Source organism: Aspergillus pseudotamarii, assembly GCF_009193445.1.
Source record: "Aspergillus pseudotamarii strain CBS 117625 unplaced genomic scaffold BDV38scaffold_40, whole genome shotgun sequence".
Lineage (NCBI taxonomy): Eukaryota > Fungi > Ascomycota > Eurotiomycetes > Eurotiales > Aspergillaceae > Aspergillus > Aspergillus pseudotamarii.
This window is the reverse complement of record NW_022475054.1, coordinates 23,378-49,396: the sequence shown is the minus strand read 5'-3', so window position 1 is coordinate 49,396 and position 26,019 is coordinate 23,378. Positions and strand designations below refer to the sequence as shown.

The following is a 26,019-nucleotide window of genomic DNA, read 5'->3' as shown; positions in this document are numbered from 1 at the left end:
ACAAAAAAAGAAAAGAAAAAAAAAGGAGGGAGAAGAAGCTCCGAAAGAGAGAAAGAATTGAAGCAAGGAAAAATCCAAGAAATTACACAGTGCTCAACACGAGTGAAGGAACGAATGAACAATTGCAGAAAGAATGAATAATGATGACTATCAGGCTCGCCTGATTGAGGGGGCAGCAAGAAGAAATGGAAGAAGTCATGGCACCGGAACAAGCACATGCCCATGAAGGGTCCTGTTTCAGCGATTTGCAGTAATCCTGATTGACTAACAGTTCGTGGTTAGTCTCCCGTTAGTTGGGTTCATCAGGTACTATGATTAGTAGTCAACGTTAGCTCCGTGACTCCATAACAATTATAATGATCTTCGTCCAGACCATTGAAAGCCCCTTAAGTCATCCGAGGAGTGGATTTTCCTCGGTCCTGGACACTAAAAATAACAAGGAAATAAATTAAAAGGAGGAGAAATCCAGTTTCCTCGGGTGTCTGTGCTACGGGACTCAGAGAATTGGCATAAACGGAGTAAGTACAACAAGCCTGTGGAGTTGGATTAAAGATCCGTGAGGACTTTCGGGTAAACCATGGATGAATTGACGGCCTGAACCCTGAGGCTGCAGCTGAGACTGCAGCTGGAAAGGGTTCACGTGCGGTAATTAATACCGCTGTCAGCATCGGCTTATTTCTCCGCATTGGGCTGAACACGGAGCATACATACCTGAGTGATTGTTACTTACTGTACAGTAACCTGTAAGTAATATTCAACACTGTCTTCCGTCATCTCCAACTTTACCTCTGTCACCTCAACTTGTCCTCCTTCTAACTAGAACCACCGATCTTCCTCACAGTCAACCATAACTATGTCATCTCCACGTATGTTTCTTTATTCATCATCCGCTAAATGAATAGTCAAAGACACATCAACCCATAATCCATACTAACATAAACTGCAGAAGACGGGGCAGTCCCGCCGCCCGCCGAAGTGTCAGTATCCCAACCAACGCAAACGACTCGTCTGGTCCTCCACATGATCGAAAACTAACCCATATTCTCTTTAGTATGTCAATCGCATCGCCGATTAACCTCCTTCTTCTCTCCCTCTTCGCCGTTCTGGTGTACATGCAATTCCGACCAAAAGCGCCTGTAACTCTTCCCAAGGGTCCTGCGCCCATCGTCTTCCGCACGTTCACCCCCACTACTCTGCTCGAATTCAACGGTGTCGATGGAAAGCCCGTCTATCTAGCCGTCCGCGGTCGCGTCTTCGATGTATCCCCCGGCAGGAACTTCTACGGACCGGTATGCGCTATCTTGAGCCCGTCGGCTTGATAAGAATTGAATATTCACAGACAAAACTAACTCGTTCTGGTGCAGGGTGGCCCCTACGAGAACTTCGCTGGCCGAGACGCATCCCGTGGATTGGCCTGCCAGAGCTTCGACGAGGAGATGCTTACTAAGGATCTGAAAGCTCCTTTGGATGACCTCAAGGATCTTGATGCGGAAGCGTTGGAAAATCTCCAGTCTTGGGAGGAGCGCTTTTTGGAGAAGTATTTGGTTGTGGGTAAATTGGTTGCTGAAGGAGATCCGGAGGCTCCGAAGGCATAGCTGCCCTGCGATTGAACTCCCATTACGGATGGTACCGCGTATTGATGACGGAATGCGGGGTTGAAGCTTCTACAAGGTCGGAAGTACCTTGATAGAAAATGTGGCATCTGGTGTTTTCAAAAGCGATGCGTGTGGTTTTCTTGTTTGTTTCGCATGAGACATGATTCGATTGGCGCTCGAATGTGAGCCGCATATACTGGGAACTTTTAGGCCATAGTAAAATGACATCTTATTATAAGTACTAATGTTAAACCTGCTACCACCACAAATTATAATGCCCAGAGGGGTAGTAGGTTAGTGATATTATTACCAAAACTACCTAGTGCAAACTTTTGCAGAGTTGAGCAGCACGACCACTGTAATTACCATTCCATGTTTAAAATAAACCAAGAGAGAACGACAAAGAATCAAAAGGTACTGTTACAAGTCATCAAATCGTGGCCGGGGTTAAGAGTCCCTAGATTCCCCAAGTTCACAGTTCCGCTCGCATCTCTTCCGCAGCGTCCGCAGCCTTCTCTTGCGCCTTTTCAGCAGCCCGCTGACCCTGAGCCCGGCCACTGGCCGCTCCGAGCTTCAATTGGTCCAGGAGCCAGTTGGTAGCATCCTGGAGCTTGGCATAGATTGTTCCTTGAGGAGTAGAAGTACCATACCTAAAGTACTCGGCATTGCGGCGTACTGCAGCGCGTAATTCGTTGAGGCTAGAGCCTTGGTAGACCGGAATACCATATGAGTCAAGGTAAGCCTTAAGCTCAGACTGAGACCAGGTGTCGAAGGTGGAAGACTTGGCAGCGTCAGTAGCCTGCGCCATGTATGACGTAGCTGATGCCAGGTTTGCTCCTCCAGCCTTGGAGGCTTTAGCGTAAGTATCTTGGGCTTGTTTCACAAGCTCATCCCGAGTGAGATCTGCACGGTTGGCTGCCTTGGCATTCATGGAAGACAAATATTTCCTTCAGCTGAGGTCAGAAAAAGGTCACTGATTGGATACGTGCAATGATGACTTACTTCAAGTGCTCAGTGTCCCAGGTGTCGAAAGTCCAAGCGCTCCAGCCAGTGGCTGCTTTGTGCTTGTGCAGTCTAACCTTTGCCAAAAGCTCATCACGCTTGTTGCTCTGCGGAACAGGGACACCACGTGCATCCAAGAAGGCCTTCAGGCGGGAGTCGGACCAGGTTGCGACAGCAGCATCAAAGGCTTCCTCTCCCTTAAGCTGTGCGGCATCGGTTGCTCGGGCGTACTCATTGCCAGCCTTAGTGGTAGCAGCACCATATACTTCCGAGGCCGTCGAGGTAGCACTCTGGGATGCAGTAGAAGCTACAGAAGAGGCCTGACTAACTAGAGAGGCGCGGTGCTTTCTGGCCAGTGCGACCAGCTCGTTGCGCTTAGAGCCTTGTGGCACCTTGACATTATGCTCGTCGAGGAATTTCTTCAAGTCGGAGTCAGACCACGCATTGAACAGCGCTTCACTCAGAGTAGCCTGAGCCGCATCTGCGGATTTAGAAGCAGAAGCAGCAAGGTTCCGTGCTTGTAGGCTGGCTAGTCTAGCGTTGCGACGCACCATTGCGATCAGCTTGTCACGGGTTGTAGGCTGGGGCACCGGCCAGCCACGCTCGTCAAGCCATTCCTTCAGGTCGGATTCAGTCCACTGCTCGTAGACCCAGTTGCCAGGATAAGAAGCAGCCTCTCCGAGTCTTTTGGCAATTGCTTCATAGTTTTCGCGGGCCGTTTTGAGCAGTACATCGCGCTTGCGCGGCTGAGGGGCGGGAACACCATGCCGATCAAGGAAAGCTTTGAGATGAGAGTCAGACCAGCTGTTTTCATTTGTTAGTGACGTGCATAGTATTAAGCGCTTCTGTTCTTGACTTACGTATCAAAAATCCAGTCCTTGGCATGATGCCATTGATCAGTAGCCTGGTCCGCTGCTTGTCCTAAGGGCTTTTGGACTTTCGAGTTCCAGTTTACCTTCACAGCACTTTCGAGGTCTTTGCGATCAGCAGGAGAAGGGTATGGAATGTCTATACCTCAAGTTAGCCTCTTGCGGGTGTAGAAGACGTTTTCATTAGGCGAGCCGTACCATGGTCGGAGAGCCACCGCTCCAGTTCTGTTTCATGCCATTTGTCGTACACTACAGTGGTCCTTTCGTCAGAATAACCCTTCATCTTCAGAAAGCGTACAGGCTGTGTGATATCGCAACGTAAGATAGTGATGGTTACATACCAGCTCTGCTGAACCACGAGTGTGCCCCAACCGCCTCCACGGTTGCGAGGGCCAGCACCAGACCCGAAGCGAAATTTAGCTTCATAGCCACTGGTTGCGAATGCTTGGTGTGTCTTCTAACTGATGGTGTAACTATTAACAGTCAATGATATCTCAGATGATTTTTGAGAAATACGAAGGACATGAATTGGGGACAACTTACATAAGTCCTTACAAGGGTAGTTGGAATTTGAAAACAAAAGGATATGTGAGGAAGTCGTAGTATTTATTTATTAGGAATGATGAGAGATGATTGCCGAGTGACGTAGTTGTTTGCACAATCGGCCTGCGTGTGGTTACTGGCGTCATCGACTGGGTCAACCTTGGTCGCGCATCTTCTCGACAACTCGAGACGCCGGGTTGTTCAGTTGTTGTGGATCTAACATGGTTTTCACTGGTTAATCAAACGACCAAAAGTCAGTGAATGTAGTTTAAATCTCGTAGTCTGATTGTAATCTCTTGATTGTTGAAGCTCTCAACAGATAAGAATGTCAGTCTAGCTATTCGTGGTTTAGCGCCATGTGTTGCCTCTTTGGGCTATGCGGAGAACATCGACTTAAGAGAAGTACGGAGTATCATACTAAGTATTACATCCGTACCGTACCGAACAAACAGTACATACAGTACTTTATCGCTTATCAGGGAGGAGGTTCGTAGGCCGAGTGACAAGTCATCTCCTCACCCCCAACACATCCACTCGACATCGAGGTTTTAACTACAAATAGCCTAAAATAAGGACACAGCTTCAGACATCCGTACGTGAGATGGCTCTGTTTTAGCCCAACCGTCTGCAGCTCCCTGGCAAATTACCGAGGAACTCACCGTAGTTACCGTCTATCACAGGGCTTGGCCTCGGATGCTCCTGGTTAGCTCTTTATCACTCACTGTCTGGATGATCGCAACTCGATAAGTTGCTCCTTTATCAATCGCCGTCATTAAATACCTAATAGAAGATTATTACACGCGACGTGTTCATCGTGTGCTTTACGAAACGTCAGGATGGATCTTCTGTCCAACGCGCAATGCAAGCATCTGGTCTCTCCAGACTATATAAACTTCATCCTATCAATGTACAGTTTCCCTGTCTAACACCATCGAAACTCTCCTAAAGGTATATGCTAAACTGAACAGCTTGATCGTATTCGGTATACTGTTATCATACCTTCCCCAGCACTACAGAATCATCTCCCTAAAGAGCTCCTACGGCATCTCACCGTATTTTGTCTTATTGGGAACAGTCTCCGGTTCGTCGTCTTTAGCAAACGTGGTATCCCAACAACAAAGTCTGCAGGATGTTTCCTGTTGCAGTGATGTCAACGGTCTGGCTTGTTTCGCAGGACTGCTAGGTATCCTCCAGATTGGAACACAGTGCCTCTGCTTCTTTATCATGTAAGTGTCGCATCCGCGAAAGTGGCATGTCCATCTGACTGACAAGCAACTTTCTTCTACTAACTACATAGTCTATTCTTATACATCCTCTATTTCCCTCGAGATGTACAGTCGTCTCCTTCAACCACCAAGCCAAGGCCGCAAGGCCCAACATACCGCACCGCCTTGATCGTAGGCGCTGTCTGTATTCTACACATATCCGTCATGCTTATAGCCACGATCACCATTGGATTCAAACGACCCGGCTCTCTGCAGTCCTGGTCTAACTTCTGCGGTATCTTAGCCGCGGTCCTTTCCTCGATTCAATACTTCCCTCAGATTTACACCACCGTCAAACTGCGCTGCGTTGGCAGTCTGAGCATCCCCATGATGTGTATACAGACACCAGGTGGCTTTGTTTGGGCCGCCAGTCTTGCGGCTAGATTGGGCGCAAAGGGATGGAGTACATGGGGTGTTTTGCTCATCACTGCGACTTTACAGGGTCTACTACTCGTACTGAGCGTTTTCTTCGAGTACCTGGGGCCGAACAAGGGACACAGTCATGGAGAGGACGGGCCAGTGGAGAATGATGAGCGCGATGAGCAAGAGTCGCGTCCCTCCGAAGAGACACCCCTTCTTCAGAACCAATGATCGACCCCTGTATGAAAGTAATTGGATAGCTTTCGTACAATAGCTGCCCGTGTTTTGATTTTTTGGATATTGTTCTTTTGGATCTTCAGTTTTTCAATGAGGAATGTAAGTATAAATGCGATTTGGAGCCTCGGGTACGATGCGATAGACCTTTCCTTTGCTTAGGGTCGAGGCAACTCGTCCATTTTACTCTTGAACGCAACAGGAAGCCAACAAGATAGGACAAAAACCTCGATAGACAATATGATATAGTTTCAAGTCTAGCCAGTGTATAACAGGGAAAGGAGCGTCCATTACCCACACTACTACCCCACAACTAGGAAATCGTAGCAAGTCATTTTCACAGCAGAGGAAGTAGCGGCAGAGCTGTTATCCCCTCATAATCGTAATCTTCATAAGCTACCTAACCTACAACATCGGCTTCCACGATTCCGCACTTAACCGTAAACCAGACGGAAAAAGTCGTTGAAAACGAAGTAGCTTCCAGAGTCAGGCAAAAGCTGGAAAGTCTGGGTGTAGTTCATGGGTCTCTGCTCCTCATCGACCTAAAAGCAAAAAGAAACGGAGACAGGTTAGCAAAATAATCCAACCCCAACCGCCAGTGGATAGGGGAGAGAAGCATACAAGTAGAGCACCAGTCACCACGACAAGGATACCGCCATTCTCATTAGAAGGCTGGGCGTCAAGGGTGTTGACCTTGTGAGCGACCTTCTGGAAGGGAAGAGCCTGTAACAAGCGATTCCCGTTAGCGCATTGCTCTTGACCACCCGCTCTAGTGTGACTCACATTCAACTTTTCAACGATACGGACAGAGCCCAGAATGGATTCGGTCTCGAAAGTGAGCATGGAATGATCACGCTGTGATCCCGGCAAAAGGAATAATAAGTTAGTTACCCCTGCTCCTGCGTTCAAGCCCTGCGCATAGAGGAAGACATACGTAGAGACCAGCCAACTGCGAGCGATTTGTATCAAAAGTGTTGTAGTAGAACTCAACGAACTGCCCTATTCGTTGCAGATGTTATTAGAACCAGCCATGTGATATTTGTCTCATTCCCATTGTCGGCGTTGATAGGTGGAAGTCATGATCGTCGCTAAGCGCGTCTGTATCTGGACGACAAGGGAAAGTGAAGGAATAACACTCACGGGCGACGGAATTGAAGTCTAGATGTTGGAGAATCCATGTGTCAGTTTTGACTATTTTCCCATGTGTGTCGAATGCCTGCGCTCCTCATCTTGGAGGGGTCCATGACTTGAGGAGGGGCATTAAAAAAACAACCAGCAAACGTAGGGTGATGAACTTGTCATGGGAGGGGGATTCCTATAGTGCGAGCATGACTTACCGGCCATTTTGACGGATTGAGTTGATGCGATAGGACAGGGTATTAGAATTAAAGGGTATAACGCTGGAGTCGAGGATAGAGAGGGGAGGAAAAGCCGGGTTGATATCAACATCGAAAGTATTTCAGGCATTGTGGGGCTCTGGAATACAGTTTGCGCCCAATCAACACCGCTGCCTCAGGCAAGGCACCCATGGCAACCAATGACCCCTCGATGGTTGACTGCGACCCCATGGATGCGGGATTTTGTAAGGTTGCGCATATGTACATAACTAGTACTACTAGTGCTAATATTACTAACACTTGCTTAGTATCACGTCGAAGCAAAGAGAATACTCATATCCCTAGTGCCTCAACACGGTGGACTAGAAGTGGTATCAAAGCACTTGAGTAGTTACTACTACCTAATACTACATAGTGAACATCGTATTCATGACATGACATCTCACTCCGAATCAGAATCCGCAAACATATCTTCCGCCTTTGGTCGAGGTTTGCGAACTGGCCGTTGAGGCTCCGGTTGTGCTGAGAGCTCCGGCTGCTTCTCTGATTGCTCTTTCGAGCCGCTTTCTTCCACGAGAGCGTTGTCTTCCTCCATAGGCTCACCATCCGGGACTTCCAAATCGCTGTCCTCCATTGGCTCTCCGTCAAGATCGCTCATCGGCTCCGCATCGAATTCTCTCCCGGGAGCAATATGTTCTTGATCAATATCCATGCGACTGCGGGTAGCTTCAGGAGGTCGGCCTGGGTCAAATTTCTGTGCCGCTGCGTCTTCTTCCACGGACTTCCAGCGACTTTTACTCTTGGAGAATGCATTGGCGGCTCGTTCGGCTTCGGCTTTCTCCTTCTCCTCCCGTAGCTCTTCTTCCGTAAGCGGCGGTTTCTCGAAAACACCATAAAAATGTTCCTGGCTCGACTGCGGGAAGACACACCAGCCTTCCCACAGATGCAAAAGAGTTCCGACACTTCGTTTCCATTTCTCTGCTTTCAGGCGACCCCAACTGTAGTCTTTTTCCAATCTTCCAAGGTGCTCGAAGACCTGATGCGCTTTTAACGATGACTCGAACAATTGCCTATACCGCCAAGCATGCCGTACGCCGCTGGTGGCAGAAGAGGAGAGAATGTCGGAGATGAGATAGAGGCCCACCAACTTTGCAGAAGATGTATCTAAATTGCCCTTGGACTGTGAGCGAGCTTCCTCTGCATCGTTGGAGACATCTGCTGCCTGTTCTCGCCGAGCCGCGCCCTTTTCCATTTCACGGTCAGGGTTAGCACCTGTATAAGCAAATGGTTCTTTTATATTCGAAACAATCATCTCCACAACCTCTTCTGCCCCTGCCCCTGCGTGCCCAATAGCGAAAGCAGTGACACGCGCGACGTCGCCTTTCCGTAGCTTCGCGTGTGTCGTTGGGAGACGAGCGAGGAGATGGGTTAATTTAGCCTTCTGAAGTGGATTCATATAGCCTAGCCCATCGTTGCTGGCACCCAGACCATCAGCGGGAGGCGCTCCACCATGTTGGCGCCTCTCATCTTCTACATCAGATAGATCCTCATCAGAAGAGTCGTAATCCTCGTCAGAGACAAACTCATCCATCTGAGTAGCGTATTCAAATTTGATATTACTCTCGGGAGGGGCCCAGTTAGCGCCACCTTCGAAGATCAACAACGGATTCCTAGGTTTTCCTCGTTGATTCCCCCTCGAGCAGCTGTTGGTGAGGACTTCCCATAACTTCCATCGGTAAAATACCCCTCCGGCACTTCTTGCATCCCATATCCATGCCCATTTTTCTTCTCTTTGGACTTCTGGACGACTCATGAGAAGAGCTTCAAATTCCGGTCCATAGTTTAACAAGTTTTCCAGTGTTTTGTGTATTAGTCTCAATTGCTTCAGGTCTGCCGGTGCTTTCACTTCGACTTGGCTGTTGGGGCCGCTTCTACCAAACGATGGCCCGTACGAAGCCGGGGGCGCGAAACCACCGCGATGCAAACCAGGTGGTGGAGCACGATTCAGTCTTCCTTGCACTTCAGGAGCAATCGACTTGGCACCAAAAGGAAGAGAGCTCGTGGATGATAAGCCAACAGTTACTGGTATCGTCGAGCTGATGGCAGCGGAGGATAGGTGCCTCGAGATCGACAGGTAGTATCCCCATCCTAAATATTTGTTCTGAAGCGCGCTGACTGTACTGTCTATATCTGAGGCGGCAGATTCATTCGCGAGAGTCACGATGGCGGACATCGATTTCCGATCCGATGGTTGGCCAGAGGGACGCAGGAGCTTGACATTATCCACTGACAAAACTGACGGGATTAACGACTTAATCACAGACGGGGAAGTTCCAGGAGGTAGTGACGCCAAGTACAGCGTGGGCTTAGCTGCAGCACGCTCGGCTTCTTTCGTGTCAACAGTTGCATCCTCCTCATCGTCCGATGTGCGAAAAGCCGTGGCTGGCGAAGCCGTATTATCAAAACTTAGCACTCCATGCGCAAGATCCCGATTTCTATTCAACGGCTGAAACCCTTCATGCGTACGTTTTCGAGAAAGGGAGGGTGGCGGTGGTCCTAAAGTTCCAGGCCCGCTCATGCGCGGGCCGGAGCTGGTGAAATGCCGTTTTGCAGGGCCTCCCCCATATCCAGAACCCTTGGGGTTAAATCTGTTTAGCCTTCCATCTGCAGACGGACGATCTGGCGTGGAAGAATCATCTTCGAATGACTTCACGAAGTCTTCGTAAACAGCAGCGGTTTCAGCTCGTTCTCGGGCACGCTTGGCTTCGGCTTCGGCTTTCTGGCGCTCGAAGAGTGATTTCTTAGGGAGGGCGGAGAGTTTCGCAGAGACATCTGGAAAGCCCTTAGGCTTCGAATCATCGGACATCGCGAGTCAGCTGCTATGCAGCGAATCTCTTGGTATGGCCCACGAGAACTATGGAGCTGAGGAGTGCTTAATGTTGGAGTCGCTGAAAGCTGTCGGGGCGGAGGCGGGAAGTCTGTTGCAGCCTGAGGCAGCGAGTAATGATGAACCTACGAAGTACAGATTGAAGGTACTTGGCTTATGGTTTACGTATCCATTGCTTGTCAACTCCCCTCACCTTTTTTTTTTTTTACTTAGTCCCCAACAGGGATGATTTAAAAAAATTTTTGTTAAAGAAAATTTGCATACGACTAAATACATAGGCAGATTGTCATGGCGTCTCAGTTACCAGCTTTACTACGGTTCCTATCACAAGATGCCAAGATGCCTCTCGCAGCTGCTATGGGTAAGGTTATGGAGCTTCAGAAAGCCGGCCTTACATCGTATGGATGATTGCATCCCCATCCCTAGTGAGATGATGTCTGTCTAATACTATCTTAGTCCTGAGCAAATCTCCAAGTCAGAGTTCAAGGCTCTCCAAGAGATCTTCCACGACGATAAGTTGGCAAAGCAAGTGTGGAACGCAGCAAAGAAAGTTTCCAAAAAGCGCGAAGCTTCAACTGGGAGCACAGAATCTCCTCGAAAAAAGTCGAGAGGCTTGGGCCGGAGAGATGATGCCACTCCTTTTGACACAGAATGTGCACTCTCTCTTCCAACCACCTCTGCGACCGAAGACGAATTGTCAAAGGTTGTCCTACTTACGAACAGAGCACCTCTCGTTCTAGCTTTTGCAGTCTGTGTTCTGAAGCATACTATGCCAGAGCAGCCGATCTCTAGCAGGCTTAGCCTCGCTCAGGCAGTTGTTAGCGCTAATAGTCGCTCAAAAGCTGTCAGTCTGGGTATCGAAACTGAGAACTCTGCTGACCAGGAAGGTTGGGGAGAAGGACAGCCCGTAGTCAGAGTCCTTGGAAGAGAAGTCAAGGTTCTTAAAAGGTGGGACTACAATCCTAGGGAAGGTAAGCCCGTGGGTGCGGCTAGTTCAGAACACGATAAAGATATCCACCACGCAGCCAATGATACGTTAGGCCAGGATGTTTCAGATTCAGATAACTTAAACGGCATGCCACCGTTATGGGGGATCGATATCGAGGCATTGCGAAGCGCACATCGTGGTAACTCGATTGGTGCCTCCAACGCAAATGAACCTCTTCCAATTTTCACACCAGGTGCTGCGCGATCATATTTATTTAAGTCATTCACAGAAGCATTAAAGGACAATAATCCAGCATCAGGTAGGCCGAACCGGAAGCGTCTCTCTCAAACAGAAACCGAGAAAGAGACATGTTTGGGAAATCTACTGCAGGCTATTGACTTGGTATGCCAGTCTTGGGCTCCGATTCTCAACAGAGAGGAGTTGGATCAACGAGCATGGGCCTGGTATACACACGTCAGGCCCGCTGTCCAAAGCGGAGTAGCAGGCTGGGGAGAGAAAGGCCGTGTAAAGTTATATGACATTCTCGCTTTGAGGAGACAGGCATGATTGCGATTCCGACTGTTCGAGACTTTACCGTCAAACAATTACAAGATTGCCGCGCCAATCAACAACAGAATCCAGTTCATGAACTAAGAACACTGACGGACTTCATGCTTCTGCTCCACTTAGCATCGGATGTCCCAGGATCCTTCCACACGACTGGTGTTATCCAACGTCTACTGTGTTCTAGAAGCTCGGTATTTGGATAAGGTAGCCATTGTGTGGGTCAATCGATGTCGCTATGAGTGGAATCTTGTCACAGACACCAGCTCTGCTAGACCGAAGACTACCATTGCCGATGAGAATTCACCGTCAGATTGATAGCGCAAAACGCTTTCCTTCTACGTGTGGCGCGTGGGCATATACTACTAGCATTCGAATTCTGACCACACGATGGTACAATATAGTGGAGGTGAATGCATGTAGCAATTCCTCTGTCTCGGACAATACATGTAATATTTCTCTTAGGACTCCATCGGGTGTCTGTTGGGGACGGAGTTGAATCGTTAGTGGAATGATCATTAAGCAAGACCCATACATTAGTGGAATTGACAGGATGAATTAGTTCTCTGACAGGATATGCTTAACATATGGAGGCCTATAATTCGTTGCCCAAGGGGTTTTTTTTTTTTTTTTTTTTTTTTTGAAATGCATTGTGATTTATCGATCCTTAAAGACCTGGTCCCAGTTAACTTGAACGCAGGCGGTCTGTCGAGAGAACCAAACCAATACCATGTTCGGTACCGAATAACAGATGCGGCCACTGTTATGAGTGTACGTTACAGATATTCTGCCTAAATTCTGGTACACATTGACTCGAAGAGTATTTGAACAAGCAGATCAGCCTTTTTTGTTTATTTTTTTTATTTTCCCCGTTGCCTCTGTCATCACCCAACGTCTTTTACGAAAGAGGATAAGATAACTGACTACCATGGTAAAAATGCTATGACGCGGGCGAGGAATCCTCATCACGACGATCATCGTTGAGTTCTTCCGCATTCGGCCAGATAGAGTTTTCCGGTCCAGGCACTGCAGGGTTTTTGGGAGAAGGTCCACCAACCGTTCCATAATCCCTTCTTTTAGTGCTAAGCCGGGGGGGGGGCACACTTTTTTTTGGATTTTGAATCTGTCGATGGTCGATAGGATTTTATGCTGTTTTCACCGGGACTGGTGGAAGTTGTCCGAACCTTAAAAATGCCTGAGGACCTTAGGTATCCGGGAAAGAATTAGGGTAAAATGTCATTACAATTCGAATTGATGGGTGAAACTTTGGGAATTTTGATGACTGGGGAGCCAAGTCAAATACTACTTACTACTAGTCATGGATTAACGGAAGTGGCACAGGTATCCGACCCAGCGGAGGGGCTTCCGGGCCAAACTCTGCCAGTGATAGGTCGCTGTACTGTTTCAGCCCAGAGCCATTCGCGGAGGGTGGCCTCACAACGCCAATCAATGTAGTTCGAGGATCATCCGGTATCAGATTGTTTCATTGAAGCGAGGGAGTGAACTCATGACTTCATTTTTCTGTTTTTCTTTATTCTTATTAATTTTCTTTATGTGCTAAGTCGACTAAGAATATATTTGATGGGGTGCGGATCTAAAGACTGCTAGTGTCATTGTGGCGAGGCTGAGCAACCATAACCCGAACCTTTAATTAGGAACATATGGTGAACGATTAATTGAGGTAAGAAACGACTGAGACTGGGATGAATCTAATCGGGAAAAAAAAAAAAGGAAAAAAAAAAACGAGAGGGAAAAAAAAAAAAAAAAAGGGAAAATAAAAGAGAAAAAACATTAGGAAGGAAAAAAGAAATGAAGGAGAATGACCGAAGCTAGCACGAAAAAGTTTTGCCAACCATGGGCATGATCGGAAAAAGTAGTCAATCAAGGCACTCTCGCCTCCCCCCAAACACTTAGTGAAAAGTCACCACCTTTTAGTTCACTTTCCCCCCGATTTCCCGCTAGTCCCTCTGGGGGTTCAGGCTCCCAGGCGTCCAACTTTCCCTCTCTCATCCTCTCACAACCTCTCTTTCTCCTCTCTTTTCCCCAATCCTTCGCTCCAGTTCAAACATACCACCGCCCAACTACTATTGAAATCCTATCTCGACGTGATCATCGCCTAATTCACCCCTCTTTCTTTCTCTCATCCTACCTTCCCCCCCCCCCCTCCTTCACCTCCATCCGCTCTCTGTGCGCCCTCCGTCTCACATATTTATCCTTAATTTGGAATTCCACCCTATTCCATCATTCTTTTAGTCCCTGGAGGCCCCTGCCTGTTTTTCACCGCTCCTCGCCTCTACCAACCCGTCCAGTCCGTCGGCCTACTCAGTCGTCTAAGGTGACTGATTCACTCCTTTTGACGGACTGACCGATTAAGCCAGGAAGCCCGCCAGGGCTGTGCAACGCCATGCCGGGGCGTTTCTCATCCGACCATTCTCGCTCTCTCTCGCGATCCTCTCAATCCCCGTCTCAACAATATAATTCAACACAAGACGCCGACTCAATGCATCAACGTTCTATGTCCGGTCACTCTTCCAACCCTAACGTCTTCTCCGATGATTATTCGCTAGAGCAAATCGATTCCGAACAAGCCACCCTCACTCCTCGAAGTCCATCCGTTTCATCAATCGCGTCATCCAATACCCTCCGTTCATCTTTGCCTCAACAACAACAAAAAGCGTATAATACAACGCCAAATGATCTCGGGGTAACAGAGAATCCATTTGGTGATGATGCCCGGGTTTCTTTCGATGAATCACCAAATCGGTCCAGTCTGCCCCCAAAGGGGGTCGACTTCACCAACCGCAATTCTGCAGCGTCCACCAATACCGCCCCTTCCATAGCGCAGCGCAGTCAGAGCACTTCGTCACGATTTTCCATGCCTCCCCGGGCCTTAAGTCCTTACACCGGGGCTACAGGCCCGAGCCATCCGTATGCGATGTATCCACAGGTTGGGGTTAGCCGTTCACCTAGTATCGCGACTACGTCTACGGTGCGGCCAATGGAGCGACCGTTGAGCGATGCCAATGCACCCCAGCATCCCTATGCGATGTATCCACAAAATGTGGTGGCGGAAGAAGAGATGGACAATGCCATGATTCCTCCAGTGGGCTTTCCCGGACACCCTCAGGCATATCAGCGACCACCCAATCGTGCCGATGACGACGTAGGGGACTTGATTGGACCCGATGGCCATACAGAACAGCTACCGCCTTATTCACGGTACCCCGACCCAGTTGTTCCCAAGGTTGAAGGGACTTTCGATCCTACTCCTGACGCAGGCGTCACTCTACACAATAATTCTCCTAGTCCTAATGAGCACCCCCCGCCACCAGTTTCGGAAGTATCGTCGAGAACGTTGGTCGCGGAAAATATGGCAAATCGACGAGATAGTGATGACGCAGAGCGGGAAGCAGCACCAGTTACCGGTGTCATGGCATTCGAGGAGAAGTTGAAGACTAAAGGTAAAAAGAAGGCATGCTGTGGGTTACCGGTCTGGACCCTTGTTTTGGTCGGTGTCGTGATGCTTGTGGGGGCATGTATCGGAGGTGTCATCGGAGGTGTCTTGGGAGCGAAAAAGGCAGCGAATGAGGAGAACGACCACCCGAAAGGTCCGAAGATTGTCACCAAAACAGAAACCCCCCGGATGGATGCCACCCCCATATCTACGATTCCTACAAATCTACCAGCTGCGCCTACTGGGAATTACTGGATTCCCGCGGACCCGAAGAATTCTTCGAAATTTTGTATTGTCGAGCAAGACTACAACCCATCGTGGAGTTGCATGAAGTCGGGGAAAATACCAGTGTCTCTAACCGGGACAGAATCATCACGTAACATCACCTTCGCCAGCGAGCAGATTTCTTCGTCTTTCACTTATGGCGCTCAAGCACCATACTTTTCCAATCCTACGCAGTCACTTAGCCTAATGATGGACTCCAGCGACCTCAGCCTCGGCCCCGCCCTAACTTTCTTTTCCTTGTTTGATAAACTGGTTATTGTCCCCCAGGATACATTCTCATCTAGTGCGGTTTCAAAGCGTGACATCAGTGAGGATGATGTCATGGCAGGCGCATTCCGTCGCTTGCAAACGGCGCGGGTGGGCGATAAACCCTGGTTTTGCTGGTGGAACAGCACCGTGATGGAGTTTTTCCTGTACCTCAATCAATCCACTAAGGAAGCTCAATACAGTTCCACTGCGACACATCTGCCGCAGTCTACGGATTCTTCGAGCTCCTCAGTGTCTAATTACCCTCTTCGGATCAAGATGGATGAGAAGAGAGATTACCCAGAGGCCCAGTCGCCTTACTGCCAGCAGATGCAGGTGCTGGAGAACGGTTCCGTTAACCCAATCTCCCAGCAGACGATTCAAATCAAGGAATTGGAGCCGACACCAACGACAACGCTCAAATACTCTGCGAGTGCGACACAGACTTACACGGCGACCGCACAGTATGAGCATGTGTGTTATTGTGTCGCATTGACGGATTAGCATCTCATTGGAGAGGGTATCTACTATAAAATCAGAGGAGTATCGTTTGGCCCTGCCTCGTGGAGCTACAGTGTCGGCGTTACCAACGGTGGAAACGGTCCATTATCTTTCATGTGCATACGAATGATTGGTTGTCTTCTGCGGTCAGCTCGGGATCTTGGCTGTGCTGGAATTCTCGCATTGTTTACAGAGTTTATGGCATGCATCGTACACTTTCGGTTCCCCTTGCGACCTGTCTCGTGTCATTTTTGGTCTTTCATGGTGTGCTTTGACGCCATTGTCTCCAGTATCTCATCCAGCATATTTCTTTCTTTTCTTTTCTTTTTTTTTTCGGCGCAGCTTTATGGCGTTTTTGGATCGGTGCAGGGTGGCCAAACTCAGTCCATCGTTTTTTCCTTGGGCCCACAAACTTTTGGGTGTTTTTGTGTTTGGAGTACTTTCTATATTTAACTGCTCGTATCTCAGGTTAACCATCCATGCCGGTGGTCATGGTTTCTATTTATGGCAGTATAGCTTGACGGTTCTATCGTCGAATCCGTTCGGGTTTCATGACAGCATAGGCGAATATAATTTCTTGATCAGCAAATGATCACAAACCTTACTGGTCTTCGTTTTCTGAATCCCTTTGTCCTTGGTTCAACTTAGTAATCTAAAGAACTGGGGAAATATTGTTGACACCCAATAATTTCGGGCCTGCAGGGTATGACCGTGTGAAGACGTCACCGGTTACATTACCGATGATCAAAACGTAAATCAATGTCCAACGAGTGCCACTAAGGAGAATTAGTTAAATGCAGGTAGCACAAATTCCAATTTACGTTCTCGCTACTTAATATTTTCAAAGTTGACATAAATCTTGCCAACAACATCTCCTCACGCTTAGCCCATCCACATTGATTAACCAGATTCCTATACAACATGAATCCAATCTTGCGCAGTGGCTCTATATTGAGGGTGGCCAATTCGTCGATTCCTTCACTTTACCGTTCCAGGAAGGTCACTCCTCTGTCATGGCGGACTTACGCTCAGAGTTCCTATGGCGGGGAAGGGGAGACTGAAGCTCAACAGCCGAACAATCCTCGGAATACCCCAACTCGGGACATTGAACATCCAGGTACGTGATCGGTGACATAGAGCTACTTCAATGGCAGGTCGAAATCTGACCACACCTGTTTAGGGCCATCTGCCCCAGATGTCAGCAAGGGCTCAACAGCATCTTCACGCTCTCAGTCTCGATCTACTTCGACAACCCAAGAAGATCGAGATAAGGAAGATTCAGAAGGTAGACCCATTCCGACGTCATCCTCCAACGACGCAAAACCAACGATTACTGACGGACGCCATTCCCCCAATGTTGACTCTGAAGGCAACGTGCGGTCAGATGTTCCTAAAGATGTAAAGAAACATAACGAAGAGATGGAGCACCGGTATGATCGAGCTTACAACCAGCTAGGGAATGAAGGGAAGCCACCGAAGGGGTTTTGAGAAAGGCTACAAGCTTGGACGAGTGGTGTGGTTTGTGGCGATATCCCTTGTGGTTGGATGGAATTGGGAAAGTTACTATATGATTGATTAACGGAGCGAGGTTCAGCAAATGAAACTATTTGAAAATGTTAGTTGGCGGACTATTATAATACATTAGGTTTCTAATTAGATATATTTTCAGGTGCTACAGACTTACAATTAGACTTTCGTACTTCTGTATCGTAGAACACTCTTGTTGCTTATAGATTGTATAATTATCTCTTCCTGAACTTGACCACTGGGGAAATGATGCTCTGAGGAGTGGTTACATTCATTTAGGTCGCAGTTGTATTGCCACGGAGTCGTTATGGAAATGCCACGAGGCTGGGGAAAGGCCACGGGTTCCTGAACGCGGATCTCCCGCGGTCGCCGCCAAGCAAACCTATCGCTCAGGAGCATCACTCACTGCACCCACGCAGCTTTACTACTCTTTGACACCGAATAGTCAACTGCGGACGGACTTCTTTGTCGCAACCTATCTTTCCCGCGTTCTCCTTTGAATCTCTCCCCTCGCAACAGTCAAGATGGGCGCCGCAAAGAATAAGTATTCTGTCATTCTCCCAACCTACAATGAGCGGAAGAACCTCCCTATTATCTGCTGGTTGTTGGAGCGCACCTTCCGTGAAAAGTGAGCTTTAGCATCCTCTGTTTTTCGAAGAATCCCTCTCCAATGGCCCACTATCTGCGCCCGGATACGGCTAACCACTATCAACCGATAGCAACCTGGACTGGGAAGTTGTCATCGTCGACGATGGCTCCCCCGACGGCACCCTTGAAGTCGCCAAACAGCTCCAGAAGCTCTGGGGCCCCGAACATATCAACCTGAAGCCGCGTGAGGGCAAACTCGGTCTTGGAACGGCCTACGTTCACGGTCTTCAATACGCCACAGGCAACTATGTTATCATTATGGACGCCGACTTCAGCCACCACCCCAAATTTATCCCGGAGATGATTCGCATCCAGAAGGAAACGGACGCCGATATTGTCACGGGCACGCGGTACGCCAGTCGCGACAACGTCAAGGGCGGTGTGTACGGCTGGGATCTATTCCGGAAGTTTACGTCGCGAACGGCCAACCTCATCGCCGATGTCATGCTCATGCCCGGTGTGAGCGACTTGACGGGCAGCTTCCGGTTGTACAAGAAGAGTGTGTTGGAGAAGGTCATCCATAGCACCCAGAGCAAGGGGTACAGTTTCCAAATGGAGATGATGGTGCGGGCCAAGGCCATGGGCTTCAAGGTTCAGGAGTGCCCGATCACCTTCGTTGATCGGTTGTACGGAGAGAGCAAGCTGGGCGGTTCTGAGATTGTGGAGTACCTGAAGGGCGTGTTTACCTTGTGGTTGAAGGTCTGAATGGTTTCTTTGACCTCTATTGTTTGGGGTCTTTGTTCAGGGGCCGTTCGGTGGTCTTCGATATACTAGTATACCCTCCGTTTTCTTCTCTCTTGCGGCAAAGCTTTCTTAATCTTTCTTGTTGATGTGTTGGCCGTCCTAAGACTTTTCTTTCATGTACACTAAATGTCCAAAATGCTTGATTCCATCTTCTCATGCCTGGCTTGATCATTCATGTTGCCCTGATCATAGACTCTGCAGCTACACTGTGTTAAGATACTGAAGGACGCGCTCAACCAGCCAATCCTGACCTTCATCCTTCACATTGTGCGCAGCCCCCGGAATGACACCGCTGTATTCACTCCATTTCTCTACCCCACCAGCATTCGTCGCCTCCTTCCACCTCCGCAAAAGTGCCTCTTTATTCACCGACGGCAGAGCATACTCATCATTTCCAGAATATAACGCCGCTAGTTTCCCCTTCACTAATCCCCTCTCCGCAACAGCCCCAAACGTCTCCTTCAACCTCTGATCCTTCAGGTCGGAACTAAACAAATCGTCCTCTGCCGGCTTCTCTGGACTCTCTGGACTCGCGAGACTCAGAAATCTCCGGCAGCTAATCCCGGTATTATCCGGCCATCCGACTACTGCAGTAAGATTCAGCGGCAACAGCGACTGTGGCGCCTGCAACCTCGCAAAATTCACCAACTGCTCATACGCTCCGCGTACTTCGTGATCCGAGTGCGCCAAATGCAAGATATGCTCCCGATCCGACACGGGAGCCTGCATGATAGCCCCGTCCAACACAGGCCGAGCACTCTCCTGTCCAGGGAGCGGATTTGGCGAGTGCAGATAATGCAGGACGTCCTGACTACCGGTTGAATGGCCCATGAGAACGATCTTGCCCTGGGGCTTCAGACCCCGAACGAAGTTCACGCACTGCGCGATCTCGGTGACGTCTTTATCGAGACTTTCGACGCCCCAGCCGAGGTAAGAGGAGGAGAGAAGGACGTTGAAGACAGTCCATTCGGTGGATTCGAAGGCTTTAGCGAGTGCGGATACATAGGGGACTGTTAGGAGGCCGTCGGTGAGGCCGCCGACGAAGAGGAGGCTGTGTTGCTTTTTGGGGCCTGGGTTAAATTCGAAGGCCGTTAGTCTTGGGGCCTGGGTCCTTTGTTAGTGTGTTCGGCTTCGTCTCGATTGAATACTGGATGGGTTTGTGTACATATTCGTGGAGAATACCGGAGTGGGATTGAGGCATGGTCTATTTATGACGGGTTTATAGTCTCTCTTCGGTGGGCTTGGGAAGGATGGGCGAGCAAGAGAACGATATAATCTAAACAAGCTAACCGGTCCAATTTATAACACCTTAGCCCAAAAGATATGCTGTGAGATTATAGTTCCATGAAATGACGTTTGACGGGCATCGATCCAAACTGATAGTGGCCCACTGAGGAGGTGGGGTCCAAAGCTGATCCCATCCCTCTGATATTTCGCACCAGGAGTGTTTTCCAATCTCTCCAGGTTCATATAACTCTCACACGCCCAACCAAACACGTACACATCCCTCTCCATGTCGCAGACACGAACGTTATCAATAATTAACAATTACCTAAAAGCCCCGCGAACTTGATACAAAGTTGACCAAAAAGTGGAACGGTAATTTTCCCCTCGTTCCAAATACGTAACGGAAGTGAAAAGAAGGTAAAATTACAACTTTCCATATCTGCCAAGAACTCCCGCAAACTTCAACGGAGTATGAACGGATAGTTCTTTCTAGTCTCTTACAATTGAATGAATGTGGACCCTGTTCATGGAAGACGTCTGAGAATATTGGCAGTTTGAGTTAGCCGGACTGTGAACTTGGTTGTGGTTGTTTGTTCTATCCGGCCATGACTCTTACTCTGAATATCTGAGAGCAAGGTTATTTAATATCCCATTATTTATTTTTATCCCTCAAGTTCATTCTCGCGAGGTGAATTCAGGATCAAATGCCTCGTGCACGCAGATCCACCCGCCTCACAGGCGGTAGGACAAAGTACACGAATGATCCCTTCGAGGCTGCCGGGGTAAGCGACGAGTCAGACAACGGGTCCAAGGGGCCTAAGGGAAGAAAAGAACAAGTCAGCGACAACGAGTCATCCGACGAGGAATTCCAGGCCAATGAGGAGCCAGAAGAAGAGGAAGAAGATGACGACCAGGGGTCTGAAGAGGACGTAGCTGGCGAAAATGACGGCGAAGACGCCGAAAATGATGATGACGAGGAGGAAGAGTATGCCTCTGACCGCGGGCGCGGTGCGCAAAAGGTCATTGCCTCTCGGCCGAAACTCCAGAGAAAACGGCTCGGGGGTGACCTTGCTATGCTGTCACAGGATGAGACGCATTCGCGTGGAACTCATAGCTCGATGGAGCATATGGGGAAGATGCTCCATATGAGGATTACGTTTGGCACTGATGAGAAGGATCTGTTGGCTATTGTTTATGCGCGGCAGCGGTGGTATAAGGGTGTTGACTCTGGGTTTCCGACTCGTGCTTCCCTAAATGAGGCGCCGATTGTGCCGGATTGTGGGTTTGGGCCGACTTTTGGTGTTGAGCCGGAGGATATGAAGAGGGAAAGGACGCGCGGGTGGGATTGGTATTATGATGGTGATGTGGGAGGGAGGTTTAAGAAGCGCCAGTGTCTGAAGACTATTACTGAGAAAGAAGTATATCAAAAGTTCATTCCGCAGGCTAAGGAGAAGAAGCATACCGTGCTTATTGGGCCCGTCGATGATCAGAAGATGTTCACGGTGGGACATCATGAGTCTTTCAATTTTGGAGAAGCCTTTGGAGAGGCTAAGACTCGAGAGAAAGCAAAGCCGGGCACTGGTAGCAAGTCCAAAGGTAAGGCTTCTGCACAGGAAGATTCTACCAGTCGAGTTCGAAAGAATCGCGAAGGATGGATTATCAATCTAGGGCAGAAGGTTCAGTGCATGGCTTGGGCTCCAAACCAACCCAGTCTCACACAGTATCTGGCCGTGTCTACGCCGATATCAAAGGGAGAGAAAGAAAAGTATCCGGACCCGTTCAAGGACCGTGGTGCTCGAGCATTTAGGCCATCCCCTCCGTACCCATGTGCCTTGCAGCTTTGGATGTTCAAGGCTGAGAGGGAGGAGTCTCTTACAAAACACATTGATATGAACTTCAAACCAATACTACGACTGGCTCTATGCACTAATTGGGGCGATCTAAGACGAATGGCCTGGTGCCCAATACGTCGAGATCCTCGGGAAGAGGACGATGATGACGCTTTGAAATCTGTCGGGCTTCTTGCTAGTATATGGGGAGATGGATATGTGAGAGTCCTTGATATAAAGCTTAGCCGCGACCCGAACAAGGCCGAATACTGTAAGTTTCCGTGCGAGTAATGGCAGGATTCTTACCTCGTACTAATGTTGTCCGATAGACGCAGTGCAGTCTCCAGTCTTCGAAGCTAAGCCGCCATCGACTCTGTGTACATGTTTAACATGGCTATCTCCAAGTGATATTGCTGTTGGCTGTGCCAACGGGTTCGTCGCTATCTGGAGCATTGTGCCTTCGCCGAATGCTCCAACAAACCCTTTCCCTTATTTTTACCAACCAATCCATTCTACGTACATTCTTAATCTAGCGTCGGCTTATCCAACAAATGCCCATCTAATAACGACTACGTCTATGGACGGAGAGACACGGCTATGGTCAGTTTTAGATCCCCAATCGGACATGGTGGACTCTAACCGCATGCGAGTGGGATCGCCGTACTTGACGTACTCTCCTTTATTACACTCTTTTCTCTCCAGCGACGAGAACGACTTCGCCAGACTTTTGGCTGTGCGACGTTTTTATACTACGACGGCCGTAGCCAGGTTCCCTAGCACAGTTTCTTCGCTGGCCCCATGCAGCGTCTGGCATCCCAGCGTCATGTACGGGTGCACTAGCGGTGCGGTAGTCGCGACGAATCCCTTACGGCGATTGTTGCACGTCAAAGAGAAGCAATGGCAACAGACCTGGTTTACCCATGAGTGGGCGCGTGGTGACGACGCAAACGATCCAGGTATCAGTAGATTTCTCGATGGCTACCGCGCTGAGAGCATAAGCCTACTACGGAACATGATGGGGGATCGCAAGATGGTGAACGGGGTGATGATGATCACAATCTACGAAGAGGGAACGCATGTCACCGCACTCTCTTGGAATCCAAATCAGGCATGCGCGGGGTGGGCCAGTGCTGGTATGGGCTGCGGACTGATTCGAGTGGAGGATCTGGCTACGTAACCACCCTTTCACATAGTTGATGTCCTCTCAATCTTACTCCGAGGATGACTGTTGTTATATTGAACGAGGTTCATGACCGCCAGTCTTATTACGAATGTCCTGCATGGTCCGTGGAGTTCTGTGTATCGTGCATATTTTCCCTGCATAATTGATGACTTGAGAAAGTCAGTCGATGTTTTCAGAGCTATAATTAGACAGAGTGTGTAAATAGAGTTGCAGGACTCAAATAGATCGTGCGGATCTCTAGTGAAGTGGTAGATCAGAGAGCCCGAGCTGGATAGAACCTGTCACAACCTTAGGGTTCATTCCGAAAAGACCCTTTCAGGGTCCAAGTGACATGAAAGTTGCATACGGTTAAACCCGAACATTGATGGTAACTTACGTATACCTAAATTCCGACATTCTAATTACATAGTAGACCCCCCGAGAACGGTAAGGGAGCCGATAGCGCCTCAGTGATCCCACAAATTTCAAAGATCATGTGTACTCCCGTACAGCCGGTACAGTTAGCGATGTGCAAACCCTTCGGGTCTTCTAACGATCGGATACTAAACTTGAGCATTGTCGGAGGAATATGAAGACATGCTGACGTTGGCCTTGACGTTGCTCCCACCACGACCATGTACAGTGTGTCTTGGCTATTGCGTGTTGAGCGTGATGCATCGATCTGATCATCTATCTATTCCCGAATATTTCCATCACGCATAAATGCATGATGATTAATGAATGTACAGTAACAAAAGATTAACTTTCTGCCGTTGCCCGTTGCTTGACGCCACAGGCGGCAAGTGGGGCGTGCTCCAGCCACAGATTCCGCTGCTAAAAAAGTCTTGGCGCTAAATCATGGGAAAATGTTTCTTATTTTATCTCGACACAACGATTTGTTGTACTCCGAAGTATGTACTCCGTACGGTACGTACGACCATGTGAATTCTTTCTGCCTAAACTCGAAGGACTGCAGAGCCACACCAGGCTTCTGCTGAAAAATAAACATCAGACACACATGAATAGCATGATAGTGATTGCGTGGACGTCGATCGTCTCTAAAATTAACGTGGCTGGCGGTCCCCCGTGGGTGGACGAGGGTCTCCCAGCCTCCTTTGACGGCTGTCGCCCAGGCCATCGTGGATGCGCCAGCCTGCATATTACCCCATCGGATGGGTCCCTCTGCCGTCCGATGATGAAAACTTGATATTGACTAAATAGATTGAGTGCTTTTAGTCTCTTCTAGACTACCGGTTTTACTATATAGTTGCTGATCATAAATTGGGGCCCGTCCCTCCTCTGCTCGGCCTTGATATACTCATCTTGTCTGGTTTAACTGGGGTACTGTCCTCTGTACTATTTTCATTTTACATTCCCTAGAGAGCTTATAATCGAATCTTGTCTTCTTCGTTTCACTGTACAACTCTTGTCACTTTCCAAATCCCTTCAATATGCATACTTCAGCATTGCTCTTAGTCCTCTCCTCCCTTGGTGCTCATGCAGTTCCTCTCCTCCGTCCTAGAGCAAATGATACCTTCGCGCGCAGAGATGTGCAATATTCCGTTGTGAATGTTGGCGGTCTACCTAGCGCCGAAACGACACCGGTCGTCGAAACCGTTACTGTTGCCTCTCCTCCACAGGCCCCGGTGACAATCACTATCACACACACCCCATCGTCATCCCCTTCCAGTACTCCTACTCCGTCGTCTTGGAGCACTGGGCCATTGTCAACTGGCATTCCCAGCGGAGGGTCCCCGATCGTGGCCCGAGGACTGAACGCCACTGCTCGGAGATTCCGGAGGTCTTCCTCTGCCAACAGCACTGAGGTTCATGATCTTGCTGCTCGTCACAATGGCACTGTGTCTCACCTTGATGCTCGAAGCAACAACACTGCCTCCTTGGTTTCTCGCAGTAACAGTACCGAATCTACGCTCATTGCTCGGAGCAACGGTACTGCCATCCTCACTGCCCGTGGAAACAGCACAGAGTCCAAGATTGCCGCTCGGGGGAACGGTACTGCTTCTGGCCTGGGCGCTCGCAGCAACATTGTCAACTCTCGCCTGACGGCCCGCACTAATAACATTGCATCTTCTGTCGCCGCTCGCAGCAACAGTACCAACTCCCACGTCAAGGCTCGCAGCTTGAATATCAGTGACCGTGCTGTTCTTTACCTTCGAGATGCCCTAAACTCCACCCGCGTTCATGACAGCAATGCTGTGGTGAAGAGGAGCTCGAATGGTACATCGCTTGAGGCTTAAAATTGATGCAAATATGCGAAACATGCCTGGATATGTGCGGACAGATTGCGTCTCTTGGCCAAAATGATTGGCCACTTTATCGCTTATAAGATAAGCGAAATGAACAATGATATGACAGGTACGATATGAAAAGACTGATGAACATGACGGATGATCACTGGCACGCTTTCCTTCTCATTCTCTGGTTTCGTTATGATGATTGAACATGATATTCGATGTGATGATGGTACATTATACATATGCATATGGCGTTTTGTCTGTCTTTCCTTTGGCGTGTTTTTTTTTTTCGGTAGGGTTTACTCTTTTTTTTACCCCGGTTGCCAGATTGGCTCTTTATATAGATTAGATGGCTTGAACTTCTCAAGGAGTATATAGAATGTGGAAAAATCCAATGCATATACTATTCATTTACTTGATCAAGGCTGTACGAATACTTGACCACGCTAAGCCCGAACGGGCGTCCGCGGTACAGGTACTCCGTACACAGTACGGTACCTTACGTCAGTTGGTACATTAGCTTCCTTACATAAGACGACAAGCAGCGACCCCATCGA

General features: G+C 48.9%; 14 protein-coding genes across 14 annotated transcripts; 8 read left to right on the top strand and 6 right to left on the bottom strand.

Moving 5' to 3' along the window:
* Positions 1 to 305: 305 nt before the first annotated feature.
* Positions 306 to 869, bottom strand: BDV38DRAFT_130664 (uncharacterized protein). Its single transcript, XM_032051290.1, has one exon. The coding sequence runs from the start codon at positions 684 to 686 to the stop codon at positions 387 to 389; it is 300 nt and encodes a 99-aa protein (XP_031911779.1). The 5' UTR covers positions 687 to 869; the 3' UTR covers positions 306 to 386.
* Positions 854 to 1,595, top strand: BDV38DRAFT_284594 (cytochrome b5-like heme/steroid binding domain-containing protein; the record flags this gene model as incomplete). The annotated part of the gene is made up of 4 exons (XM_032060306.1): positions 854 to 866; positions 947 to 977; positions 1,052 to 1,289; positions 1,365 to 1,595. 4 exons carry the CDS (start codon positions 854 to 856, stop codon positions 1,593 to 1,595), a joined length of 513 nt encoding a protein of 170 aa, XP_031911778.1.
* A 472-nt stretch (positions 1,596 to 2,067) lies between these two features.
* On the bottom strand, positions 2,068 to 3,892 carry ish1 (double-strand break repair enhancer MSC1; the record flags this gene model as incomplete). Its single annotated transcript, XM_032057508.1, has 5 exons — positions 2,068 to 2,542; positions 2,598 to 3,401; positions 3,458 to 3,605; positions 3,665 to 3,715; positions 3,808 to 3,892. 5 exons carry the CDS (start codon positions 3,890 to 3,892, stop codon positions 2,068 to 2,070), a joined length of 1,563 nt encoding a protein of 520 aa, XP_031911777.1.
* A 636-nt stretch (positions 3,893 to 4,528) lies between these two features.
* BDV38DRAFT_130637 (PQ-loop repeat-containing protein) lies at positions 4,529 to 6,134 on the top strand. Its single transcript, XM_032051289.1, has 5 exons — positions 4,529 to 4,601; positions 4,690 to 4,752; positions 4,810 to 4,916; positions 4,978 to 5,235; positions 5,307 to 6,134. The coding sequence occupies exons 3-5, from the start codon at positions 4,846 to 4,848 to the stop codon at positions 5,863 to 5,865; spliced, it is 888 nt and encodes a 295-aa protein (XP_031911776.1). The 5' UTR covers positions 4,529 to 4,601; positions 4,690 to 4,752; positions 4,810 to 4,845; the 3' UTR covers positions 5,866 to 6,134.
* A 168-nt stretch (positions 6,135 to 6,302) lies between these two features.
* BDV38DRAFT_272553 (nuclear transport factor 2 family protein) lies at positions 6,303 to 7,212 on the bottom strand (the record flags this gene model as incomplete). The annotated part of the gene is made up of 6 exons (XM_032057507.1): positions 6,303 to 6,410; positions 6,490 to 6,591; positions 6,652 to 6,723; positions 6,803 to 6,867; positions 7,009 to 7,026; positions 7,206 to 7,212. The coding sequence occupies 6 exons, from the start codon at positions 7,210 to 7,212 to the stop codon at positions 6,303 to 6,305; spliced, it is 372 nt and encodes a 123-aa protein (XP_031911775.1).
* Positions 7,213 to 7,326: 114 nt separating this feature from the next.
* On the bottom strand, positions 7,327 to 10,336 carry BDV38DRAFT_251264 (SWAP/Surp domain-containing protein). The gene has a single exon (XM_032055035.1). The coding sequence runs from the start codon at positions 10,069 to 10,071 to the stop codon at positions 7,648 to 7,650; it is 2,424 nt and encodes an 807-aa protein (XP_031911774.1). The 5' UTR covers positions 10,072 to 10,336; the 3' UTR covers positions 7,327 to 7,647.
* Positions 10,289 to 12,183, top strand: BDV38DRAFT_251262 (uncharacterized protein). The gene is made up of 2 exons (XM_032055034.1): positions 10,289 to 10,490; positions 10,549 to 12,183. The coding sequence occupies exons 1-2, from the start codon at positions 10,381 to 10,383 to the stop codon at positions 11,585 to 11,587; spliced, it is 1,149 nt and encodes a 382-aa protein (XP_031911773.1). The 5' UTR covers positions 10,289 to 10,380; the 3' UTR covers positions 11,588 to 12,183.
* Positions 12,184 to 12,228: 45 nt separating this feature from the next.
* BDV38DRAFT_251261 (uncharacterized protein) lies at positions 12,229 to 13,089 on the bottom strand. The gene has a single exon (XM_032055033.1). The coding sequence runs from the start codon at positions 12,647 to 12,649 to the stop codon at positions 12,422 to 12,424; it is 228 nt and encodes a 75-aa protein (XP_031911772.1). The 5' UTR covers positions 12,650 to 13,089; the 3' UTR covers positions 12,229 to 12,421.
* Positions 13,090 to 14,084: 995 nt separating this feature from the next.
* BDV38DRAFT_272550 (uncharacterized protein) lies at positions 14,085 to 16,073 on the top strand (the record flags this gene model as incomplete). Its single annotated transcript, XM_032057506.1, has 1 exon — positions 14,085 to 16,073. The coding sequence occupies one exon, from the start codon at positions 14,085 to 14,087 to the stop codon at positions 16,071 to 16,073; it is 1,989 nt and encodes a 662-aa protein (XP_031911771.1).
* Positions 16,074 to 16,827: 754 nt separating this feature from the next.
* BDV38DRAFT_130558 (uncharacterized protein) lies at positions 16,828 to 17,657 on the top strand. Its single transcript, XM_032051287.1, has 2 exons — positions 16,828 to 17,187; positions 17,251 to 17,657. Exons 1-2 carry the CDS (start codon positions 16,992 to 16,994, stop codon positions 17,556 to 17,558), a joined length of 504 nt encoding a protein of 167 aa, XP_031911770.1. The 5' UTR covers positions 16,828 to 16,991; the 3' UTR covers positions 17,559 to 17,657.
* Positions 17,658 to 18,121: 464 nt separating this feature from the next.
* BDV38DRAFT_284586 (dolichyl-phosphate beta-D-mannosyltransferase) lies at positions 18,122 to 18,950 on the top strand (the record flags this gene model as incomplete). Its single annotated transcript, XM_032060305.1, has 2 exons — positions 18,122 to 18,225; positions 18,317 to 18,950. 2 exons carry the CDS (start codon positions 18,122 to 18,124, stop codon positions 18,948 to 18,950), a joined length of 738 nt encoding a protein of 245 aa, XP_031911769.1.
* Positions 18,951 to 19,070: 120 nt separating this feature from the next.
* Positions 19,071 to 20,365, bottom strand: BDV38DRAFT_130565 (uncharacterized protein). The gene is made up of 2 exons (XM_032051288.1): positions 20,155 to 20,365; positions 19,071 to 20,093 (listed from the first exon to the last, which is right to left on the bottom strand). The coding sequence occupies exons 1-2, from the start codon at positions 20,188 to 20,190 to the stop codon at positions 19,191 to 19,193; spliced, it is 939 nt and encodes a 312-aa protein (XP_031911768.1). The 5' UTR covers positions 20,191 to 20,365; the 3' UTR covers positions 19,071 to 19,190.
* A 391-nt stretch (positions 20,366 to 20,756) lies between these two features.
* Positions 20,757 to 23,594, top strand: BDV38DRAFT_130522 (transcription factor TFIIIC subunit TFC6). The gene is made up of 2 exons (XM_032051286.1): positions 20,757 to 22,316; positions 22,375 to 23,594. Exons 1-2 carry the CDS (start codon positions 20,921 to 20,923, stop codon positions 23,220 to 23,222), a joined length of 2,244 nt encoding a protein of 747 aa, XP_031911767.1. The 5' UTR covers positions 20,757 to 20,920; the 3' UTR covers positions 23,223 to 23,594.
* A 767-nt stretch (positions 23,595 to 24,361) lies between these two features.
* Positions 24,362 to 25,876, top strand: BDV38DRAFT_251249 (uncharacterized protein). Its single transcript, XM_032055032.1, has one exon. It carries the CDS (start codon positions 24,659 to 24,661, stop codon positions 25,463 to 25,465), a length of 807 nt encoding a protein of 268 aa, XP_031911766.1. The 5' UTR covers positions 24,362 to 24,658; the 3' UTR covers positions 25,466 to 25,876.
* Positions 25,877 to 26,019: the final 143 nt, after the last annotated feature.

Coding starts and splice junctions, on each gene's coding strand:
- BDV38DRAFT_130558 (XM_032051287.1), top strand. CDS start 16,992: ATGAATCCAATCTTGCGCAGTGGCTCTATATTGAGGGTGGCCAATTCG. Junction 17,188..17,250: donor TCGGGACATTGAACATCCAG/GTACGTGATCGG, acceptor ACACCTGTTTAG/GGCCATCTGCCCCAGATGTC.
- BDV38DRAFT_251262 (XM_032055034.1), top strand. CDS start 10,381: ATGGCGTCTCAGTTACCAGCTTTACTACGGTTCCTATCACAAGATGCC. Junction 10,491..10,548: donor CAGAAAGCCGGCCTTACATC/GTATGGATGATT, acceptor ATACTATCTTAG/TCCTGAGCAAATCTCCAAGT.
- BDV38DRAFT_130637 (XM_032051289.1), top strand. CDS start 4,846: ATGGATCTTCTGTCCAACGCGCAATGCAAGCATCTGGTCTCTCCAGAC. Junction 4,917..4,977: donor ATAAACTTCATCCTATCAAT/GTACAGTTTCCC, acceptor TAAACTGAACAG/CTTGATCGTATTCGGTATAC. Junction 5,236..5,306: donor TGCCTCTGCTTCTTTATCAT/GTAAGTGTCGCA, acceptor CTAACTACATAG/TCTATTCTTATACATCCTCT.
- BDV38DRAFT_130565 (XM_032051288.1), bottom strand. CDS start 20,190: ATGCCTCAATCCCACTCCGGTATTCTCCACGAATAT. Junction 20,094..20,154: donor CCGGTATTCTCCACGAATAT/GTACACAAACCC, acceptor CAAAGGACCCAG/GCCCCAAGACTAACGGCCTT.
- BDV38DRAFT_251264 (XM_032055035.1), bottom strand. CDS start 10,071: ATGTCCGATGATTCGAAGCCTAAGGGCTTTCCAGATGTCTCTGCGAAA.
- BDV38DRAFT_251249 (XM_032055032.1), top strand. CDS start 24,659: ATGCATACTTCAGCATTGCTCTTAGTCCTCTCCTCCCTTGGTGCTCAT.
- BDV38DRAFT_130522 (XM_032051286.1), top strand. CDS start 20,921: ATGCCTCGTGCACGCAGATCCACCCGCCTCACAGGCGGTAGGACAAAG. Junction 22,317..22,374: donor CCCGAACAAGGCCGAATACT/GTAAGTTTCCGT, acceptor GTTGTCCGATAG/ACGCAGTGCAGTCTCCAGTC.
- BDV38DRAFT_251261 (XM_032055033.1), bottom strand. CDS start 12,649: ATGGAACGGTTGGTGGACCTTCTCCCAAAAACCCTGCAGTGCCTGGAC.
- BDV38DRAFT_130664 (XM_032051290.1), bottom strand. CDS start 686: ATGCGGAGAAATAAGCCGATGCTGACAGCGGTATTAATTACCGCACGT.